This window comes from Ambystoma mexicanum, chromosome 9 (genome assembly GCF_040938575.1).
Source record: "Ambystoma mexicanum isolate Mex_15411 chromosome 9, UKY_AmexF1_1, whole genome shotgun sequence".
Lineage (NCBI taxonomy): Eukaryota > Metazoa > Chordata > Amphibia > Caudata > Ambystomatidae > Ambystoma > Ambystoma mexicanum.
Window position 1 is genome coordinate 1193250523 of NC_090931.1, and position 17187 is coordinate 1193267709.

Sequence of the window (17187 nt, forward strand, 5' to 3'; positions counted from 1 at the left end):
TTTTCCAGCGGGTCCTGAAATGGGAAATATTTGTTGCTGTGCGCCACTTCCCATATCCCCTTACAGCGAAGCCCGGCAAACCACTGCCGAAAACACGGCGAAACCCACTGAAAATCGCCCAAGCCTAAACACACAGCAAAGTTCAGGTACTTTGCGTATTTTGTGTGATTCTCTTTCGCGAGCAAGCGCCCATCGGCCCATTTCGGTTTCGGCCATGCAGGATGCATATTTCTTGATGGTGGGCATGCGCTTAGCACAGCATTTTGGGAGACCGAAACTGTTTGTCGTGCCACGAAATGTTTCGTAGCACTGCAGAATGGTTTGAATGGGTACATTCGGGCAATGGCACACAACCCATATCTTGGCACCGGTGTGAATTTTCGCGCAGGTGAACTCAGGCAGTTGTGCACACAATTCACCAGAACCCACGCAAAACTTTGACAGATGAAATATTCCATTTGGCCTGCGAAATTCCAGTGGTGGTGGAACCACATTGGTGATTTTGCGGAACACGCGGAAGCGAAACCTGGTGAGAATTCTGACATTTTTGTATTGCTGTTGGAATTTTCACCAAGCACTTGTAGACAGAGTGGCAGGTAGAGTGGGTGGAGATAGAGAGAATAGGGTTTGGGTGGGGGTAGAGATGGTGGCAGTAAGCTGAGTAGGTTAGGGTAGAGAGTGTGGGGGTAGAGAAGGTGGGAGTAGGCTGGTGGAGGTAGAGAGGATGGGGGTTTGTAGACAGGGTGGGGTTAGATGGGTGGGTTGGGATAAATAAATCAGGGATTGGGTGGGTGAGGGTAGAGAGGGTGGGGATTGGGTTGGTGGGGGTAAAGAGGGAGGGGGTTTGGTGAGAGGGTGGGTATAACATGGCTTGGGGTGGGTGATGGTAGTTGGTTGGGGCACAAAACATGAAGAACAAAGAAGCTTTGGAAGGAGTGTGAAAGTAGCCCAAAATATCCCAAACAAAACTCAACCAGGACACGTAATGCGGGTGGGACGGGTTTATGGGAGTAGAGATAGTGCGAGAGTAGTGGGGTAGAGAGAGTAGGGGTGGGAGTAGGAGTAGAGAGAGTGGGTGCAGGGTGGAAAGGGAGCCTGTGAGATCTGCCATAATAATCAGCCCAAAATAGCCCAATTCTCCATGGAGAATAGCCCAAAATAGCCTGATATAGAAACACTCCGTAGCTGGGAAAGGGAAAGCCCAGCACCCAACTTGCTTCTTACACACCTGCTGATTGGAGCAAATATTGTTAGGGAACTTCTAATTGGGTAGTATGGCAGAGGAGTTTGGAAAAAGAGATGTTAGTTATATTGCAGTTTCATGCATGGCATTGCCCGTTGCTATGCCAACCAGATATTCTCACTTCAGAACCCCCATTCCCTTTCTCTCTCTTCGGCAACAATGGTTTCAGCAATTGTGTGGCACAAGCTCCCAAAACATCACCAAACCAAAAAAGGAGCAAAGGCTGTAGAGGGCAGCTAAAGGGGGTGAGGAACTGATAGGTTGTGAAAAGATGAGGAGCGGAGACTTTGAGAGGGAAAGTACAGTCTGATATGTTTAGCAAGATGATAATACATCCAGCGCATTGACACTATAATATTGGTAAAAGGCGCTATATAAATGACAACTACAGTACAAGATTTTGAGCAAGGGTGGAGGAGAGAGAGCCCATGCATTGATTTACAGATGAGTACCAAGAATTTAAAGTGAGATCAGTTTTGCATGGAGAACGATCTAGCGTGGTGATTGTAGATAGAAGTGAGAAAGGATTTGGGTAGGCTGAAAAGCATGCATGTTGCCAAGTTCAGGACTTTGATGAGGGAAGCGAAAGAGTAGAGGGATAGACCAGGAAGCAGGCTTAGCACAGTACTCCAGTTTGATGAGCACAGGACTAGAGATAGGGGTTTTAGTTTAGTGGTGCATGTGGTGCGTGGAGGTTTTTCTAATGTTTAGGAGGTTGACTGGATGAAGTGGATGGAACTAAATAGTAGAGGTTGCAAGCTGTGGTTGAGGTGGTGAGAAGGGAAGAAACGGGAAAGAGGATAGCTTGGTTGGCATTGAAGACTGGGAGAAAGATGGCTGTCTTTGAAGAGTTTAGCATGAGGCAGTGTGGCGCACATCATTAGCAGATGGCATTTAGGCAGCTGGTTATGCAGTCGGAGATTGCAGGGCGAAGGAGAGGGTGGGGGGGGGGGTATCCGGGTGTTGTCAGCAAAGAGAAACTGCAATCAGCTTGAGTAAGACAGAAAGGCACTTTGCTTGCTGCTGACAAGAACAGGATAAACGTATGAATGTATTTCAAAGATTTTTTAGAGTGAATTAATTCAAATTGTATTTTAATGTTAGCAGTGCAACAAAAAAATATCTGCATCTAGATGGTTTTACTCCATTCATTAACAATCTCGTGCAAACAAACCCCAGAAGGCTGAAGAATCAAATTCCATCGCTAAGTCAATGCATTTTAAAATGCTACAAGATTCTGCTGTTTACTCGTGTGATACTTCTTTTATTTTAAATAATAAAATTGCTTTATTGCAGGCCATTGCTACTGTTCTTTCGAACAAAACACCTGAGAATGTTTTAGAAATACACCGTTGACACTTAAATAGAATTAGCAAATACCTCATATAGGTAGATAGTACAGTAGCTTTGATGTTCATTGCGCTGCACACGCGGTTGGGAGGGAGCTCGACATAGTGTCAACAACATGCACACATGCTTCCCAGAAAAGTGCATTTTTCCAACGTACATGAATTATTATTGGAGAGAAACGTTAATCCTACAGATCATTTACGGTGCAGCCAAAGCAGCCACTTTCCAGTCCGTTTCCAATTATGCATTCATGGGTGCCATGCAGCATGTGACTCGCTTCGCTGCACTTCCAAGCTGTTCTCGTCCATGCCACGCTCGTCTTTTTTTTTAGTTTTTTTATTTTTATTCTAAGGCTTTGGGTGAAGTACTTTTATCCCAGTCCCTCCCTTCTCTCCCTCCGTTCCCTGGACAGCCAAACTCTCTAGTTCGCAACCTTAGTGACACGCCTTCTTCCCGACTGCATGCATGCACCGCGCCAACACACACCGTGCACTGACTGCACAGGTGCCACAGTCAATTGTGGCAAAAGTAGGGAAAGAAGTGCGTGCTACAATCAAGGACATGTTCGTCAACGTCAAAACACGGTGGTTGTCGTGAAGGAGACACCGTGAGGTTTTTCTTCTGTTCATAACACGGAGCTAAAGCTGGCGTCGACCCCGCGGATTCCATCTTCAGCATAACTTCGGCGAAGCCCTGCAGAGCGTGAGCCGAGGCAGAATCCCGCGCGGCGACGCGGCGTGAGCTGCGCCACTCGGCGATCTATCACCACAGCGCGTCTGTGCGCAGTAACTTGCGCCGCCGACTGCTGCGCGCCTCCCAGGACGGCGCTGCCGCCGGTACTTCTCACCGCCTGTTTCTTCCTCCAGATCATCGCAGTGGCATGTCCCTCTGCCCGGTTCTCCCGCCCAAGGTGGATATGTGCCAGTGCCAAGAAAGGAGCAGCATCTCGTAGACCGCCGCCAGAATGAAGACCGCTCTCATCGCAGTGCACTGCCTCCTCCAGCTGGTGAGTCCCGCGCCCTTTACTGCTGCGCTGCCCGACAGAAGGCGCTTCACACACTCCAGTTGTTGAAGCGCTTCGAGTAGTTGGCAACATCACGAAACAGATGTGCTTTTAACGGCACATCTGACTGCAGTGTTTGCAACGGAGCCCCGCAGATTGGCTTCGCTTTGTATCAGCAAGTGTAAGGTTGTGCGTCGCCTCAGATACTGTACCAAGGTGAATAGAAGTTCTGTCAGAGGCCGGCCGTTCGTGTGTTTGTCGGTTGGGATATTGTTGTTCCGTCTGAAGGGTGTATTTAATGTGCATCTGAGGAGTTCGTGGTGTTGGGGAAATAGCATCTAGCACTCACATTTCCATTGGAAGTAGTGTTCTTTATCATTGTGAAATACAAGCACTATTCATAATTCTAAAGTGCGTTTGGCTGAGTGTGCGTCATTTGCAGCAACCAGAGGGGACCGAAGTGCTGTGGTACGAGTGCCGTGTGTGACACAGAGTTTAGTTTAATGAAGACGGGTCCATTTTGGCAAGATGTGTCTGAAATAATCGTACACACGCTTAGACCTTGAAGGGGCTTGGGGCATGAGGGGGTCGGGGTTAACGGGTCTAAATAGTGGGTCAGAAACCCTGCAGAGCCGGGAGACAAAATTCTTTCAAGACTGGATGTTATACAACTTGCACAGTGTTCTGTTTTGCAGTTTACTTTAAATTAGCACACTCACACGCCCTTCGATAATACATTAAAATAAATGTTAATGTTAATCTCTATGTTAAAGGATATTTGTACCGCGCATTATCACGACCAGAGTGGTCCCCTGGCACTCTAGCGGCTCTTAAAAAAAGAGGGAAGGGGGGGGGAGTTAGTGGGAATAAGCTGGAAAAGTGCAAGAGAGTGGTGATGTGCTGTTGGCAGCATCAACCCGGTGGGTTCGTTGTTTGGGGTGTTTTACGATTGGTAGTTGTGTGCTGTTGTGCAAGTCTATGTGTGGTTTGTTTTGTTGTTGCAGTGTAGTGAAGTTTGGGCGGATTGTTGTGTTGTAGGCTTGTGGTTGTGTTTGGTTAGAGTTTGAGAGGTGTATGCCGAGGGGTGCCATTGTTAGTGGATTGGTTCATTGGCATTGCTGTCTGGAAGTGAGGCGTATTCCCTCTAGGTGGGATGAGGGAGTATCTCTCTGTCTTGATCTAGACCATCTAATACTCACAGTCCATTTCACAGATGGCATCCAGTCATATTCATAACCTTACCCGGGTTCGGCCTCAGCCACCTACTTGACACCTGTCTGTATGTGGGGTGGGCAGGCGCTTGTGTGTCCTTCAGATTTGTCCCATAGCGCATTCCTAATACCGCCATGAACATCGCTGCCGGGGGCTGCTGGGACAAGGGAGAGTGTATGCAAAGTCTGCGAAAGAAAGTATACTGAGTGCATACATTCAACGTTGCATTTCTAGATGAGCAAACGGGCTAACAACTTCCAAATCGATGACAGGAATCAATGGATGAACCTGCTCTGCTGGTTGGCATTGTGTTGTTGATCCTGCACAGAGTGGCAATTCCCCACGCGCCCTCGGCCGCGTGTGGACGTCTGCCGAGGTTAAGCCCTGCCGTGGCAGTCCCTTGGAGGCGTGGGAGAGACCCTGCAGGGATGCGCCACTCGGTCCCACCACCGTCGCAGCTGCCGTGATTGATGACTGGTCTTGTAATCTGTCTTCGGGGCGCGCCTGTCCTGTAAGGTTTCCAGGCCCGGCACTCTATCATTGCAATGAATGGCCGAGCTGCAGTGCTGCGATAAGGCGCGCGCCTCTTCCAGGCGGCCGGCCAGCCTCGCCGACAATAGCGGGCTGCTGCAAACGGCCACCGCCTCCCGCCAGGATCTCAGCTGAATAGCCGCTCTGGGATGGGTATAGCTGGATATAAAACAGGAAATAATTGCCCTCAGGCACTTGCTGCAGAACGTTCGCCTTGCTGTATTCAACTTATAGAACATTTCACATGAATATAGCTCAGCCGGTTTGGGCTTCTTGTTAATTCATATAGCTACACGTTCAGGCTAAAGGTAATTCAAGGGCGCATTAAACAAGCTGACCAACCTACGTGGCATGTTTGGTGAGTGGCACCAAAAGTCCCACCTTTTTTTATTATGTGTTCCTTGTCACCATTGGAGGAACGGCCCTTGGCCTGGTCTGTATTCCAGAAACTGCGCACGTGTGCAGAAACTGCCCTAGTACACACTTCACTGAAAGATTGCAAGTCAGTGCCAAATACATATTTGCCTCTACGGAAATACCTTGCAAAATTGCACGTTCACCAGTGCACATTGTGTGTTACTATGCCACATGCTACTATTTAAAACACCTCAGACACAACGATTAATAAACACATATTAATATCAATTAATAATTCAAAAGGTATTTTGCTTAAAAAGTGAACACTCATGGCTGCTTGAGACAAAAGGACCTGACCAGTTGTCCAACAGCCAGTGGAACCTGTGGTGTGATTTGCATTTCAATGTATGAAGTTGGAGCCATTTTTATTCTTTTTCAGTGAAAATAAAGGGCATGCAGATAGATGCCTCGGAAGACCAGTGGCAGCCACAGTGCATACCGTTATATTACTTGTCTGTTCCATGTCTGACAAACGACAAATCGTCTCCTGGAAAGCAGACACTCCCGCCTGCCCGACTGAACTACGGACTGATCCATGCAGGGCAGAGTGAAGGAGGCAATGGTGGGGCGACTTCAGTTGTGTGGGGGGGGGGGGTGCTGAATAACTGGGTGCTGAACCAGCCAGCAGCGGAGGAAGTTTTTGGTGCGGGGTGAGGGAGCGGATAATAGGGCGCCAGCTGGAGGCTGGGGTGTGCACTGGGCCCCAGGGAGTATTCTTATAGATGTTCCGGATCGATGAAACTTGGCGTAGAGTACTATGAGCAGGCCTTGCTGAAGCCTATCAGGGATGGGCCTAGGCTCACACCTGGGAGATCGAAGGCATTGACTATGAATGAGCAGGCCCATTATTAAGCGGATACTCATCTTATCTGTGCCCAGGTATTAGCATGGCCACGCTACATGAAACATGGTTTCATCATAAGATCTCAGGACTTGCAGGATAAGGTGAGTGTGGTGGAGGGACTGTGTTAGTTTAGTGCCTTGTTTTATTTAATTTGATTTATTGTTTTTTAAGGGAAGCCCGATCCTTAATAGCTACAATTCTTTACTTGGATTGGTCCCGTGAAAGGTACAGAAGAAAGTTATCATTCTTGTGCTTAAAACAACATGCATTTATACCTGAACGATCTCTAACTTAAGTTCTGCGTCTCTATTAGCTACAGTCGGTAGAATGCATTGTGCATTTTGATTTCAATTGTGTGCAATTTCTTGTACTGATGGCACCAACACATCCATCTGATTACAATATGATACGTTGGAGATGCTAGAACCGAAAGGGACATATGAGAAATAACACGATTAACAAGTTTAAGTAACTTTTTTTCTTCTAAAACTGTGAACCAACCAACAAAATAAACAGGTGCCCTAGCCGAGAGCAATATTTTGTTGGGCTAACTCAGCATTTTGATTACTAGCTACCAAGAGCACACATGCCACTTCCTCAGGCCACTTCCCTGCTGCTGCAACATAGCCTTCCCTTAACAGGAAGAGCAGTGTTAGACCCTCCATCTAATGACGTGTCATCATTACACGTTAAGGACTACACACTTCTATCAGTTCACTTTGCCGTGCATTCTTTTGGCATGAAAGTGGTGTGCTAATGCAATAATCCTCAAGAAATAGGAAATAAGGCAAATAAATGCAGACCGTGCTTTGAGTGGATTAAAAAGATAAATTAGGAGTCCCTAGTGTGTCACAAAAAGGGAAGGGCGTTTAGTCCTGTCATACATATTCAGTAAATTGTTTATTTTAGGATATTAGTTAAGCCAACCTTGCAGCATGCTCAGTGCTTTGTACTGCTGCAAGGTCGTTCTGTATGTCCAGTGTTCGAGTTACAAACCTTACTCTTTATAAGCGAGCGTTCAACTAAATTACGAGGCTTGAACTTAGTCTCATGTTGCAAACAAATCTTTCATAAAAACTAGAGATATCAGAGGCATAGTCAGGGTAAATCAAGCCCATTAAATACTAGCTCTTCCACCCGAATATGTCTATTGTTCTTTTGGTACAAACGAGTGGCAAAACGATATCCTGCTTCATTTGAACGCAGGATACACGTGTTTCAGTTATGTGTTTGCCTTTGGCCCAGGGATTCTCCCACTCACAGGAAACATTTTAGTTTATCTTATGTTTGACTTGCCTTCCGAATTAATCGAAAAACGTTAATAGATGTATAAATCATTCAAAGGCCTGGATACTTGATTGAGACAGAGGAAGTCTCCGAAAGTGGTAATTTGCATGGTCAGATAATTACGGAAAGGAACATGTCACATGTTAGACACAGGAGATGTGTACTGTTGCTCAGCTGATGGCAACATTAGATTACAAAACACATTCGGAGACTTAATGAATAAGTAAACAATGTCATAAATAACGTTTTAGGCTCTTAAGTAGTTGCCTTAAATTGATTTCCAACACGTGTTTCATCTGGTCCTTGTCAAGGCATACTAACAATTCAGTACTCCCCAATAAGTGCATAAAAGATGATAATGGTATCCCATGCATAAAGAGAAATAATAATAAACCCAAAGCATTCAAAAAGCAAAAAATGCCCAATGCAATGTATCATTACTATAGCAGTGTTTAGAAGATCTAAATGTAAAGTTATACTACAGCCAGACAAAAGCAAGAACATAATAAACCAAGGTAAAATGCATTAGTAAAAATAATAGAACCAGATGGGGCGAGAAAAAGGGGGACAACCGAAACAACACATATTTGTCATTGATTCATAAACAAAAATCATTGCATGCTAGTATATGCGAAGTTCCAATCTTACCCTATTGGTTACGTCTCCAGTTAATTGTGAAATCGACACTACATACAATCTTAACTGTCTTTAGAGTGCCTCATGATTGGATCAATGGTCCTATCAGACATTAAAGTACAGTAATGTATACCACAAGGGTAAGAGAGGAGAAGGGAAAAAGAAAGAAAGATGCTGGTTAGTCTGTACTGCATGAGTTTTAACAGTTTGACATATGTATTCCAATAGTTGCTAACTTACCCTACATTTCCTATAGTCAATGACTTTCTTAGTCTAAAAACAAATTATTCAAAATTTGGTTCAATTTGGTGCTCACCTCTCTGTGAATAACAAGAATAATATATTATTAATAGAATTGAACTTGCTTATGGAAAAAGAATGGTGGAGATTGAAAAATAAATATGAACCGATAAGCCGCTTACCCGGTTTAAAGTAGGAAAGGAGTTATTCATGAGGAGAGCTTACTTAAATATCAAAATAAATTACATCATGTTACTAAAGAAGTAAAATATAAAAAAGAAACCAATGTGTAGTACGATCTAATAAAACTATAGTTCACTTGGATTAATGATAACTGCAGAGCAATTTAGAAATTGCAAATTGTCCTCATACTATATTTCCCTGGGATAATGGGGCGAATGGTTCCCTATCCCCAGTTGCATTTAGCTGCATTCAGCTTTAGGAACATCTGCTTGTATCGTGCGCTAAGGAGCACCATGTTGGTCATTGTGCATACATGTGACGTTAATGCACGAATATTGGAAGAGTAGCATGCTGTGAGGATGTTCCTCAGTAATTGTACAAATCAATGCCTGGTTTCAATATTTGGCGCTATTTGGACGTCAAGTTCGTAATCTAATTTTTTTTAATTATCCTATTAAAATATAAAAATCCCATAATGTGATTAAAACATATCATTAAATAAAGTGGAATAGAAAAATCAATCACACACATTATGTAGTCCATTACATTGTTGAAAAATAATGCTAGTGATACAATTATATTAAAGAGGTCAGTCATAAGTTATTGCTAAGGATATCATAGGGATTGTTCTTACCCTCTTCTCAGACTGCCTGTTGATATATTGCTATACATAACACTTATTGGTAAAGAGGAAACAAACTGAGTATGTAACACAGCTGCCATGATGCATGAGAACTAGACCGCTCAGAGCATGAGCATAGGACCGTGATGGAACGGAACAATGGTGGCAAGTCCTCCAATGATTCCAGAGGCGCCAGCTGCCCCGGCGCATGACAAGTCCGTACAATAATTACAAGTGAAATAAGATTCCCTATGCAAATTTCACATGCATTGTTTGATATAATGCAGAGAACCACAATCTGCCATGGCATACCAGTTCCTGGCTTGTACATTAAAATGGTGTACGTTCCACTTGGAGCTGAAGGCTGAAGGCTGGGGCATTTATGACCCAGGGATTGCTGTCGGCCTGGTGCAGGTTGTTTGAATTTAGGCAGGCAGGGCCAATTTACAGACATCATACCTCCTTGAGTGATTTCAGCATCTTCCTCTCGTCATCCACAATGAATCTCCATGTGCTCATCCCTCCTCCAATCATACCCCATGATTTCAGGGTGTGTCTGTTCTTTCTATTTATGTTCTCCTCCTACTCTCCTCTCTCAATATTTTCACCAAACATCACTTGAATATACACCTCCTCTTCTCCCTTTGTATCTCCTCCAACCTACTTCTGACTCTTTTACACCTACTCCTCACTATGTTTGATATTCTGCTTCACCACTTCCTCGCTCCTCTTTATTTCATTTCTGCTTCACCACTTCCTCACACTTCTTTGCAACCTTCTCACACCCACTGATGCTCCTCCTCACCACCTTCGTGCTCTCTTCCACCTCAACACCATTCCTTCTGAGGTTTCTCATCTAGGCCTTCTTATTCTTTACCACTTTCATCTCTCCTGCCCTCTGGCCACTTCTATTCATCATCCTTCCTTCTGCTCCCACTTCTTCTGCTCTCACCTGGAGCATTGTCCAACATCACTCCTACTCCACCTCTAAATACCCACAACCTGCCTGAAATAAACATCCTTTTTATACCAGTCATATCTCCCCACCCCCCCCCGGTAAACCGTCTTTGTGGTGGGAATTGCTGAGGAGCTTAATTATCCTTCCATAGGGATAGGCTCTGCCGTTTGAGCTGAGAGGAATGGTACCCACATAATTGCCACTGTGTTGTGCATAGAGGTAGACCCAGCCTATGTTAGGCTTAGCTTTCATCTTGCATTCTCGGTTCTCTTATTGTGCATCATGAATTAGATGGTGCATGCATAAACTGTCCCTCTCTTTTCCCTCAAAGAACCCTGTTCCAGCAGCTGCTGCCACCATAGCTAACCTCACCCTTTGGGTAATGTAAGATGTGTTGGGGGAATTGTTTCTTTGGGCAACGGCGCACCACAAGAGTGGCTGAGTGTTCAATGTACATACTTGCTTTGATGAATGCCACATTCCATGGATGCTTGAATCCCCGATTTTCCATACCTATTCTGGGAAGCCTTGTGCCTCAAGGTGTCTTGGTTGCTAGGTCTCATGTAGTCACTTTGTTTGAACCAAGAGTTGCCCGAGTTCTAGATGTACTGCCAAATCTTTGAGTTCCTATAAAACAGGTAGGGACCTATTCTTGCTCAAGGTCATAAGCCCCAGCCAATATATCAGAAATTGTGGGGAAAGCCAAGGGATTATCCCTGCATTACACCAGGACCCAGTATTGTAAGTGATTTCAACCTGGCACTCCACCTAAGTCAAGGCCTAGTGTGTGATGCACAGCTGAAACCCTTAATTATTTATGTATGTCTATAAGTTCTTTTATTTCTGAATGAGGTACCCTTATATCACGCCCCTCTCTTTGAATCCCCCCCGGTCTCACTGAACCAGGAAGCAGGCTGCAGGCTGTTCTGCAAAGTTAAAAACATTTATTTTATGTATTTCACTATATATATATATATATATATCACACTATTTTAATAGTTTTACAATGATCACCAATGGGGTGATGTCACAATAAATCTCTTTAATCACACGGAGTAATAGGAAAAACAATGCAGCATTTAATAATACTTTTGCATGTTCAATCAAAATGCAATGTGATTACTCTTTCCCCCTGCACACTTCTCAATCCCCCCCAATATGCAATATAAAGATATGGAAGGAGAGAAAACAGGTTTCAGGAATGCAGAATTCAACAAAGGAGTATCAATCCCAATTTCCCCCCAGCAAACACAGAGAGAGAAACAGGAATGATTTCAAACTTGTGAAAAATGGTTTAAAGTTGGCTTTGCATGAATGGTTAAAACACTGAAAATGGATTTAATTCACTAAAATTGTTTCAATACTAGTGGGAGCCGCTTTGTATGGTATCAGACAAACACTAGCAATGATTATTGAGTAACTAGCAGGTTGAAAACTTAATTCTGAGGTTGGATACAATGAACAGCTATTTCACAGGTGATAGATTTGAGCCAAATGAAAAATTTGCTGCAAACTTTTCTGCGCGCGGTAAGCGTGATTGCGGAAAAACTATAAGGAGTTGGGATGCAGTTTTGGGTTCGTTGGAAAGCTGAGGATGTTAGCTTCAAGTAGACACTTAACTTAATTTCTAGCATAAACGGTGAAGAAGTCATGAAGGTTTTTGTGGAGGTCTTTTTTTTAGAAAGAGGCAAAATAGCAAAGCAACAATGTGCTTTTTAAAAATGACAAACAAGGTTTCTTTACACTAGGGGAGACTATGAAGATGCAAAATACACGACCGTGCAGCCACCAGCCCAGGATGTCACTGGTTGGTTTGGCCTGCCGAGACGCTCGCCTTTCTTCAGAAAATATATCAGCGCAAAGATGATTTTAACACTACTATTAGAAAGGACTATAGGGTAAGAAAAAAAAGTTCAGGCAAGACAAGAGAATTTTAGCAATAAAGTTCTGGATATGAGAGAATGGGTTTGGATAGGGATGACTTATGGACAATACATATGCTAGTGACAATCCTATGCTATGGATACTCACTACCAATGTTTGGAATGGACCCGTCAGGGATCTGGTCAGGGATCTTTCTGGACAGCAATTCAGCTAGCACACCAGACTGGGCTCAAGGCGCTCTGGTTCTACAATCAGCAAGGCACTCTGGATACCGCACGGTGGGACTGGACTGGATCTCACGGGTTCTGGTTCGCAGCATGGTTCTACTGGGTTGGATCTTTGGATTCTGGCAAGAATTCTTAGCAAGAAAGCAGCACAGCACAGCACAGCCAGGCTGTTCTTTTGTTCCCCTTAGAGGTCTGGGGTAAAATCTGGTTTCTGGATTGTTAAAGGCCAAGCTGAGAATGGTTCAGCTTTGAAAATGGGCCTTTCTGCTTTCAAAGTTCTGGAGTCTGGAATAGGGATTTCTCTTGCAAAGTGCTCCACCAGCAATCGGTTGGTGGGTGAATGTGTGTCTTTCTAGGTCCAAAGCTGTCTGTATTTATGTATTTCCTAAAAGGGTGGGTCTGCTGAATTACCCTAAGCACACCCTGGTATTCTATTAGTTAGGGTCTTTCCTCTCCCTTGATTTGAGAAGAAAACAGAGTGTCATCATGACGATGTTTTTTATGATCCAGGGAAAACCTCCCTTCTGTTTGTGCACATGAAATCTACTTTTCATACAAGACATATTTACAATTTTACAAACTTGATAGCAATAGCATATTTATATCACAGATTTTGTGGAGCACGTATTCATCCAAGACCCGTCGCGGTGAGATCTTGGGTCTAGATTTGGCAATTTTTCCGCACTTTTGGTCTGGTACCCAATGTCAGATTTATCCACAATTGTACACATATGTGCGCATTATATCTGGGCATAATCATATGAAGTTTCATGTTTCTGGAATCAATACAATTGCTACAAAACCACAATTTCTGCAGTCATGTCCCTAAACATAGCACAGAGTTCTGAATACTTTTAAAACGTGACCAAAAATTTCACATTAACAATACTGTAATTTTCCAATTTTTACTAATTCGCACAGTCCTTTGTCAGTCCTTTTTTCAAAAATATACTTTTCTGTGCTTTAAGAATAAACAAAATGGTCTGTTCCCGCCCCCAAAGTGCCTGGTGGCTCCAGATCAATCCCCGCCTCTTTCCTCTGGCAGGGGCTTCTGTTGACACTTGCATCTGCATATCTTTTAAATCAAGGAAGTCCTTTGTCTCTCCAAGGAGCAGCAGCTCAAATCCCCTCCCCTCTTCATCAACACTTGAATGTGAGTTCCTGGGCCAGAGAGCAGAAGGAAGGTGCCTTTTGTTGGGGCAAGCTGTGGAATTCGCTTTGTAGTTCTTTGGCTGGCATCAGTTATTTTAAAAATCACTTTGTTTACATTTTTCTTTGATTAAAATAAACTTATAATTTCAAAACAGGCAAACAGAACTCTAATTCCAGTCTTTTAAAACATAGAGATTAAATAGTTTCAACCTATATTACTTTTGATAACAAGTCACTTAATTCTAACCATTTGATTTTAACTGCACAAGTTTAAACTTCTAATGCAATTAAATGACAGCTTCATACAGGTGGCCGATGGTACTGCGCCCATATTTGACAGATTTTTCCCAGGCAAGCACACTTTTTAATGTGGATATTCTTATGATGGATTCTGCTTTTCCTGTGGATTCCTTAAATGAAGTGACGGGTAACACCCAGCAAGGATGTTGGATATTTTCTGATGTTTTGAACCATTATTTTGTAATTTCAGCAATCAAGCAAAAAAGGATTTCAGAGCACTTCTGGATTTCCTTGCAATAAAGCACTGCCTTTCATGTAGTTTCCATTTTCACTCTGTGGGCAGCCCAGTGACAGGTTTCAGCAGTGGGGTCTCCTGTTCCACCACTGACACAGGCAATGTAGATTGGCAGCCAGCTTTCTGGTTTCACAGCGCAATTTTCATAGGCTTAGTGAACATAGGGCTGTTTGCGGCCATTTTGCTGGTTCTGGTGCCACCAGCACACAGTGATGTTGCAGGGCAGAGCTTAGTGGGCCAGTACATCCCACAGTTTCACATAGTAGGCAGCATCATCTGCTCCCCATGGCCAATCCACTCTATACCCCAATGGTCAGGCAGGGGACTTCAACACAATTGCCATTTTAAATACTTGGAAATAATGGCATTATAGCCAATTACATTCAATTCATCTAGCTGCAAAGCCATGCATTTGAACTGCAGCAATCATGAGAGGCAGTACACGGTGGAGCATGCCATACACAACACCACCAAAGAAGAATATAATCTTGAAGATTACTTATGAAATGGTTTTAGATAGTTTGTGTGGATACCATGAGTTCATACGAAATTCCTTGAGCAACAAGACATTTATTGCAGTGAAACTGAGGTATGGCTTTAAGACACTATCCCCATTTAAGGAGACTGAAACTTAAACACATGCACAACGGAGAAAACGAGCAATGGGAGTCTCATTGAGAGACATATGGCATACAAGTAGCAGAGTAGGCTGGACTGTCCACATTTCAGAGTATTCCATCAGCAATGGGTGATATTGAGTTTGGGAGGAAGGGATAATGGGTCCAAGGAGAGGGCATATTTTTTAAAGATAGATTACTGAATACATGTGGCAGCTTCTAAGAGAAATTTTGGAGACAAAAATATAATAGAAAATTACTGAAAAGCACAGAGGTGAGCAAAGTCAAAGTTGCCTGATGTACTGTGTGACACCTGTGTTGCCAGCGTTTCGGCACGTGGTTTGGGAGACTCCACCTTCTCATCTACATAACTGCTGTTTCAATGAAACAAATGCAAAGTGGACTCCAAGTGGCTGTCTGCAGTGTTGCTGTGTTGCCTGCTGTACTGCGTGATACCTGTGTTTAAAGCATTTCGTCAACTGGTTTGGGAGGCTTCACTTCTTATTGTACATAACCGCTGATGTCCACGAAGCGGACGTGAAGTGAACTACCAAGTGGCAGTTATGAGGGGGTCAGTAATGCGAGGCCGACAACTGCGTGTAGTTTTCCCAGTGTTCGACATTTTATTTCCAAGAATAATTGCAAATAAAACCTAACTAAGTCTACTCTACCAGGGAATTCCCTACCTATTCTAGAATCTAAGGGAAAATCACCTAGCATACATAAAACTAGCCCTCACTCTAAACAAGAGAACAATCAAAACAAAGCATAAACAACATAAATAAAAGATTAACAAATAACTAGTGTCTAGGGTGATTTCTACTTGTCCTGGGTAGACCTCATTCCCCCAGAAAGCCCCAAAGTCAATTTCTTCCAAGGAAAAATAAAGTTCTAAATCAGTTCATGCAAAGTTCCAAAGGAACACAAGTTTACCCAAACATAAATCCACTGGTAACAGCTCCTTCTTCAGTTGCTGAAAAGATCCCCTTTCCAAGTTCCCCAAAGAACTCAGTACAAATGGCAATCATTGATTGCTTCCTTCCAGGAGAGAATGAATAGAAGTCAAAGCAAAAGCTTCACTTCAACCTGAATGACAATTTTCCTTGTGTAACTTCTGCAGCATCACAAATACCATTTGTCAGGATGCTTCTTCTAAGGGTGTTGCTTGTCCTGAGCAACTCCCGTCTACAAATGGCACTATGAAAGCAGGCATCTTTGCCTCAAAGTTTCCTACTACTTCTACTTCGACCTCGACAGGTTGGCAAGGCACACTTCTCTCTGTGTTCCTTTCAGTCTTGCATCTACCACAAACATCTGGCTGAGTTCTTGGACTGCTTCTCGCTCTCTCTGCTTCACCAGTCTCAGCTTCACAGATTCATGATTAGTTCTTTTAGCAAGCACCCAGCTCCCTTCCCCAGCCTTAGATACATCTGTCTGTTTCCAGTAGCTATGCCACAGTTGTACTACCACTCTTGCAGCCTTGGATAACCTTGTCACCTTTGTATCAGAAGACCCCAGGTTTACAATAGCTTCAACAAGTTCAAAATCATAATGTTCAGTTCTTAATTGGGCTGCTTTAACCTTAGGAATGCTGTCTACTGGCTTGGGTAATGTTTGTTCTGTCTGTGACCTCAACAATTTATGAAATTATTAAACAGTTTGTGCTGAGTGTTAGAAGATTCAGGTTCCCTTCAGAAACAGATTTAGATATGCACAATCTCTTTTTTTTGAAGATTTCAACTTTGTCACACTTCGCTACCAGCATCAGTCACTGTGGAGGAGATGGAGGCATGTGGGTCTAGTTTCGCGAGCTACTTCCAAGATGGTGCCAGGTGTTCTGTGCACCTCTCTAGTCTTTGGTCCTGCTTCCTTGTCTCCCTTTGCTATGCCTCGCTGTGATACAGTGCGAGTAGATGAGCTGTCTGGTGCAAGGACCCGGCACGCCACTACTCCATTAGCATCTGCTCCGTGAGTTCGCCTTCTAGATAATTTCACTCTTTGTATTCCTCCTGGCATGCTTATTAACCTTTTCTTGTTTCGACTTCCCACAGAATCAAACCACGCCCTCGCGAACAGTTCTTTTGGCATCCTCTCTCTTACCGGCTTCTCGGGATCGGTTCACTTCAGTGGGCTCTGCATTGTTTACATCCCACCCCCGCTTCGCCATTACGATCATTCTAACTTTCTACTTTCTCGCCTTTCAGTCGCACTCCTTCCCTACTGAGCTATGAACAAAAAATCCTTGT

At 43.7% G+C, this 17187-nt stretch overlaps 1 protein-coding gene across 2 annotated transcripts in view; it reads left to right on the top strand.

Annotated features, from left to right (window-relative positions):
- Nucleotides 1-2851: 2851 nt before the first annotated feature.
- NXPH2 (neurexophilin 2) overlaps nucleotides 2852-17187 on the top strand; it is a 457303-nt gene continuing 442967 nt past the window's right edge. Inside the window, exon 1 of one of the 2 annotated variants that reach the window (XM_069616532.1) lies at nucleotides 2852-3599. In XM_069616532.1, the coding sequence (XP_069472633.1) occupies nucleotides 3558-3599 (42 nt within the window). In that variant the 5' untranslated portion in view covers nucleotides 2852-3557. Of the gene's footprint in view, nucleotides 3600-6597; nucleotides 6702-17187 lie in introns of those variants that run through there. The other variant, XM_069616531.1, reaches the window with a different exon arrangement.